At 32.5% G+C, this 6,683-nt stretch overlaps 1 protein-coding gene across 1 annotated transcript; it reads right to left on the bottom strand.

The window, feature by feature from the left end:
* Positions 1-3,541: 3,541 nt before the first annotated feature.
* Positions 3,542-6,035, bottom strand: LOC115964004 (transcription factor MYB1R1). The gene is made up of 3 exons (XM_031083290.1): positions 5,501-6,035; positions 4,806-5,014; positions 3,542-4,201 (listed from the first exon to the last, which is right to left on the bottom strand). The coding sequence occupies exons 1-3, from the start codon at positions 5,784-5,786 to the stop codon at positions 3,761-3,763; spliced, it is 936 nt and encodes a 311-aa protein (XP_030939150.1). The 5' UTR covers positions 5,787-6,035; the 3' UTR covers positions 3,542-3,760.
* Between the last annotated feature and the right edge of the window lie 648 nt (positions 6,036-6,683).

Below are 6,683 nucleotides of genomic sequence, written 5' to 3'. Positions count from 1 at the left end.
TTGGAAATTGATGATTTAAATTATACTTGAACCTTGTGAACTTTTATCCTTAAATAAGTTTGTGAAGAGCTTATATATTAGTTTAAATTTAAACCTAGGAAGCAAAAAAATCACAATAAACAAGAAGGATAAACTATCTATTTCAGACTGTCCCTTAACTTGTAGGTCAGTCAAACATTATCTTATTAACTAAGAAATGCCCTATGATTTTTCTTATGCTTTCAATTAGCATAAACAACTATTTTGTTTGAAACAAGGATAGTGTAGAATGGCCATTTGCTCAACATTTCACAAGAGAATATCATAAATAAAATTGGGACACTTAAAAAAAAAATACACATTCAATAACCTTACCTAGCTTCTCAAAAAACAAATAACCTTACCTCTCCACACACACACACACACACACACACACACAAAAGAAAAAAAAAAAAAAAGCATTTATTCACAAATCGTCATCCATTGTTTTTAGCAGAACAAAAGTAGCAGTATGTCGGTATATCCAACTAAAGAATCTACTTGTAAGTTGTAATATGCCATGTGAAAAATTAAACCTTTCAAATAGCCCATAATTCTGCTACAAAATAGTAGTGCATCATCGTACTTGTTTCAGAACAAATCCAACTAGAAATTCAAAATTGGCCACAGCGATCTCGCACTATCTAAGCCGCATGCTTGCTTTCAATTACTTTCAACAATGAAGAAAAAAATTCACTCATCACTTACTCATGGCAATGATAAGTCATAATTGTGACATTAATAAAGGCCATTTTTCACTCTAGTGGTTACATGAACGACCTTAATGGAAAGGAAAACCATAACAAGGTCGTAGAGAATTTTCTTTACATTGTTAATGCATTGGATTTGGTGGTCATATTGTGTAAACCAAGCCCTAAATGTCTAATGCGTAATGATTGTAATAAATAATAAATAAATAAGGATAATTTATGTGATAATCCTACTTCTTTTTCCATTTCACGTACTAACAATGTTAATATTACACACTTTACCACAATTGTTTTATGTAACAGACTATGATTAGTTGTTTATCATTATTACATAATCCCACTATTTTTTTTTCACCACTTACAATCTACCACGTATAATAATCATGTCAAAATATGTAGTAGTAGCATTATTATTCATTGACTATACTAGCTATAACTAGTAAATGTGAAAGGTTAACGAATATTCTGCTAACAATTTAAAAAAATTTGTGAGAAAAGAAAAATATAATTAATTTTTTAAAATTTTTTTATATTCCCTATAAAAATGATATCAAAATTTTCTAAAAATTAAGTATTAACAAATACTCTTGAAACACAAATGAGCTGAACCTCTGGTAAATTAGTCAAATCAGGTCAATGAGTGCGTAGTTGAACTTGATTCGGTTTGTTCAGCCTTCAAATATTAAGATGATGGAAAACTTCAACGATTCCTTTCAGATGGGACCTTCTTCGAATATAGTGTTGCCTCCTTTTTTGTAGTCATTTCCAGAGCTGGATTAGCTAGAAATGATTACAAGAGAAATTGTAGTAATGGCAATTGCCACACGGTGTCCAGATACAGCTTCCAAAAAGGAATGCCAAAAGTCTGTGTCTCTAGGTGGCAATATTTGACAATGCGAATTGTTTTTTTTTTTTCAAAGTTAGACTTTTAGTATAAATGAATTTGGATTAAAATGGTCAATTCATCTCTTGACATAATTAATAAATGACGTTATTTATTGTTCATGTCAATTCGATACGAATCAATTTGGGTGGAACTCCATTGAGTTGAAATAATAACTTTAATATTGTAAGCTATTATTAGTACTTTAATGTTATAATGAATTAAACTTTGTATATAATTTATTTGTTTGTAACTGTTATAATTAATGTACTTACAAAATATTTATAAAAAAAAAAGTCAATTGTTTTGGATCATATTATTTTTGTGGGTTGAAATGGATAGTATTCATGTTAATCCGATATAACATGTTTATTAAATGAGTTAAAATAAGTATATATTAAGCGTGTTAAACTTGTTTGCATCATGTTAAACCTATTAATAAATAAGTAGTGTTAGGATTAAGAGTTTTGACAAGATTATTAAATTCATCATTCGTCAAGTTAGAGTTGACCAATGTATTAGAATGCCCCTACTTTAACACTAGCATGACACAAAAACAAATTACCACCCCCAAATTCTCTATATCTCAAGTTGGAATGCGAATCCTAAAATCTCTTTAAACCCACTACAAAGGGTTGTAGATGACTCATGTGCTATTAATCATATAACTTATTAAGTCATTTAAACTTGTACAATTATTAAATAAATCATATGATTAAGCACAAATATTTAAAGAGTTATTCTAAATTTGACTGCACCAGTCACATAAAAGTAATATAAATATTTGTATATTAATTTTTGAAGTGAAACCAATCACATGTCAAGTAAATTTATCATTTTCTTTTCTTCCAAAGGACTGTTCCAGACGCAGCTGCCACAGCAGACAGAACACTGATCATAAACAGGGCTGGCAAGTTCTGGTTCAATTAGTTAATCATCAATGTTTGACCCATAAACTCAAACTCAAGGTTTAGCCCATCTCAACCTACCTGTCCCAGATTCAACCCAATGGCCCACCTAGGTACAGAGCTTCCTATGCAATAATGTCTATGTTTCACAATTAACTGCAACTTTTCTTTTTTACTGAGATTTCACTTCCAATCCAACTTTCCTTTTTAAAAGTCAATAAACTTAATCCAAATAAAGACAAGAATCAATACCATAAATTCGGCTGAGACTATAATTTGGGGCCAAATGAGAATTATTGCACTTAATCCCAAAAAAATAGTTAGCCATGGGGCAAGAAATTTCAGAATTCAGTCACCATATCCATGCCCATAGAACATTCTCTGTATCCTATAGTACAGAAAATGAAAAAAAAAAATAGATCTCAAAAGTCCAAAAAATCAGCAAGTCAGTCTGCAAATTTTCCATCTCCATTTTCACTTTCCTAACCATATTTAACAGACCCTCCTCTGGCCAATGAGAAATAGCTTCTGTTTTCTACTTTTTTGTATTTTTCTTTTCACAGAGCACCATGAATCTTAATATCAACGTCAGTTTTAAACAAACAATCCCTTTAATAAGGGGTTTCTCACTTCTCAAAGTTCAATGAAAGCAACCATTTTCTACCAAAATGTAACAATCAATAAAACCATAAATGCAAAACCCACCACACGTTTTAAAAACTATTTTCCCCATTCAATTGAACCTTACAAATGTATGACCCACAACGCGGCATTAATCACACTACCACAACTACCCTGCTCCATTATTGGGTACCAAAATCAAATCCACACACACAAAATCAACGTGTCCATCACTGAAAAGGGAAGAAAATGCGCTTCTACAAATAATCCAACTTGATTTTTTTCTCCTCTCAAAGCCATGAAAACCACTCACGTTAGAGTTAGGCTAAACCCACCATTGTATGAGTAATGAACAGTGTCCTTGTTATTTTCAGTTATATTAGCTACAATCAAGAACAGCCAAAGGAACGCGAATCTAAGATAATAGCATAAACCAACAACAAAGAAAATGACATGACAGTTTCTGGGTCTGTACAAAACAAACAAGGACAAATTCAGTCATCTAATTACCTTGTCATCTCTAACCCATTCTCTTTTTTTTTTTTTTCTTCTAGAAAGATAAATTGATCTAAGAAACCTGCACTAATTATCAACCATTCCCCCCATATTTAATATTTTTCTCAAGCAACAGTGATGATACTATCCCCATTGTTGAAGTTTGGCATTGCTTGGAAAGCTGAAGGATGCCTCGACGGTGACTCCCTCTGATCAGATGTCAATGACAGCTTGAGAGTCAATGGTGAAGGATCAGTAGCCGACTTCCAATTCAAGTTAAGGTCCGTTATGGTTGCGGCATGAGTAGCCTTATGGATAGGAATTGGACGGACAAGCTTTGATGATGCATTGATATCCAGATTCCCCTGTCCTAAGCTTAGATTTTCCATTGGGTTCTCAATGGGAACTGGAACCACAGCTGGCCCAACAGTCATTGGAAATGCAGGCATCATAGGATAGCCACTAAAATTGCATGTTTCAGGCGGTGGAGGTGGCAATGAATGTGAATTCGACACATTATCTTGATTGTTATACCCTGGTTCGTCTTCCATTGGAATTGCTGTGACCTAACACAGGAAAATTGGTCCACGGTCAAGAAAAGGTTTTTACCATTTGGTCATTGAGAAAACGTAGGAAATCACAAAGAAAATCACTCAACTATAGTCTATATATGGGTCAACTTTCACAAATTCTTAAAGAAACCAAAACAAATACAAAAACATAGGATTCTCCATTAGTACTACTACTACTACTATTTTTTTTACCTTGGGTTTAGTCTTCCTAAATTTTCTCAACAACCGAAACGTACTATACTAGCAAAACCGAAGAAATAACATAGAAATGAGCACCATCACTAAAAAATTAATAACCTTTTCATTTCTAAGAAATTACACATTATCTCATTGCCGACAAAGTAAGAAGACCATTTTTCCTTGTAATAGGTAATTGCCTAAGAAGTAACAAAATTAAATCCAACACTCAATCTATATATTCATAGAAAATAATTTAAAAATATTCCCCAAAAATTAAGTCAACAGTCAAACATAATTAGATCACAGCTCATTAAAAATTCAAGTTTGAAAATTTCAAGATTCTTTTGTTGTTGTCCACAAAATTTTTTTTTTTCTCATCAACCAAACAAGAAAGCAAGCATAGTATTTGATGGGTTACCGTATCAGTGGTGATGTCAAAGAGGCTCGATCGGCGGCGGCGGCGATTGAGGTTGGTACGGCGGAGAAAGTACTTCTGAGCATGACTTGCAACTTGGGTTGGCGTGCGAGTCTTCACAAAGTTTCTAGATATTCCTCTCCAATCTCCTTTCCCTACTTTCTGCAATCCCAGCAGGAATAGCTTGTGCTCGTCCTCTGTCCATGGCACGCCTAAAACATCGTAACAAAAACAAACAAAACCTTAGTCCCAAAATCTTATAATCTACCATAGATTCAACAAAAACAACAACATCATCAGTAACCAAATCTTAGTCTCAACAGACTAATAAAGACAACTTTTTTTTTACTGCTTCTACTAATGTTACTTGTTTTTTTTTTTTACTCTCTCTCTCAACTTGAATCAAGTCACTTGTAATAGTAATCAAATCAAAAACTTTATTTTTCTAAACAATCTTTTTTTTTCTTTTTTTTTTCACATAGGAACAGTAAAAAAGACAAGGAATTTTGTACATGCGAATTCATAGCTTTATGGATCAACTAGGAGTAGTTAAAAATTCAGCAAAAAAAAAACCCATTATAGCAGAATTTGGTATAGAATATATAGTAAAAAAGGCTTTGGATTTGGATTTATGAGAAAAAAAATAAAAATAAAAATCTCAAAATATAATGATGATCGGTGATCTATCAGAATCGGACCTCGTTTACGTTCACGTTCACGGGTGGCGCGTGAGCTAGGGACGGCGTCGTCGGCAGAGGCGTAACCAGCAGCAACATCATCTTTGGATTGAATCTTATTGCTACTATTATTGGAAGCCTCTCCATCTTGATGAGGTTGTTGAGGCTGAGGCTGAGGCTGAGGCTGTTCATACTGAGAGAGATTGTTCATACTCACGCTCTTCCTCATCGAGTCCACCACAACTCTCACCCCAAACAACATGATCTCTCCGTTTCCACACGTCTCTGACTTCATCTCCATCTCCATCTCTGAGAGAGAAAACCTTTCACTTTGCTAAATCTTTTTTTTTTTTTTTAAATCTCTTCTCTCTTCTTCTAGTTCTTGTTAAAGAGGGAATCTTTAGGGACCGTACAAGTGGAAATAGTGAGAGAGAAATATGAATGAAAGGTTTTGTGTGTGTGTTGGTTTATATATATATATATATATATATATATATAAATATATGTATGTGCGTGTGTGGGAGAGAGAAAGAAAGACAGAGATGGGGTGGCACCATGTGGATGTGTGGGTGTAAAGTTGTGGCGTTATGAAACCTATGGTTTGTGTCTGCTTTTCATACGTGGTTTTGCGTTTTCTTTTTCTTTTTTTTTTAACATTTTTTTAGGACACATTTATTGATGCTAATGGTTAATAGAAAGATTTTTTTAGTATTATGGGAGTTTAGAAATGATGCTCCTTCTTAAATCTATGGTAGAATCTATCATGAACTTTGGAAAAAAAAAAAGTAAATTATTTTGAAATAATTATTCTTGTTAATAAATTATTTTAAAAAAATTTTAACATTATTTTTACAAAAAATATAAAAATAATCAAAATAATTAATTATTTTATCATAAATATTTTTAAAAATAACTCATAAATCAATGTTCATAGTGTATCTGTTGACCTTTTCTTTTCTTTTTTTTTAATTTTTAATTTACTGTAAATTTTGTAAAAAGGGGTTTAACTAGTTAAGGTCAATCCACTTGACATATTTGATTGATTATATATCATTATCATTATTTGTTTGTGTATATAAACTATGGGTTCGATGTTTTGGAGTCTTGGGACCATTTTGGGTTTAGTTTGTTATTATTTGGCTAAGAGGATTAAGATAATGTATTGGTTTTTGGTGTCACTGGCCAAGCGTGATAAGCAGTATGT

The sequence above is a fragment of the Quercus lobata genome, chromosome 10 (genome assembly GCF_001633185.2).
Source record: "Quercus lobata isolate SW786 chromosome 10, ValleyOak3.0 Primary Assembly, whole genome shotgun sequence".
Taxonomy (NCBI): Eukaryota; Viridiplantae; Streptophyta; class Magnoliopsida; order Fagales; family Fagaceae; genus Quercus; species Quercus lobata.
The sequence above is the reverse complement of the archived record's forward strand: the minus strand, read 5'-3'. Positions and strand labels throughout refer to the sequence as shown.

Bases quoted from the DNA above. Each gene is read 5' to 3' on its own strand.
- LOC115964004 (XM_031083290.1), bottom strand. From the start codon at position 5,786: ATGGAGATGGAGATGAAGTCAGAGACGTGTGGAAACGGAGAGATCATG. The intron at 5,015-5,500 runs GTCCGATTCTGA...ACGATGTTTTAG, and splicing joins TGAACGTGAACGTAAACGAG to GCGTGCCATGGACAGAGGAC. The intron at 4,202-4,805 runs GTAACCCATCAA...TTCCTGTGTTAG, and splicing joins TTGACATCACCACTGATACG to GTCACAGCAATTCCAATGGA.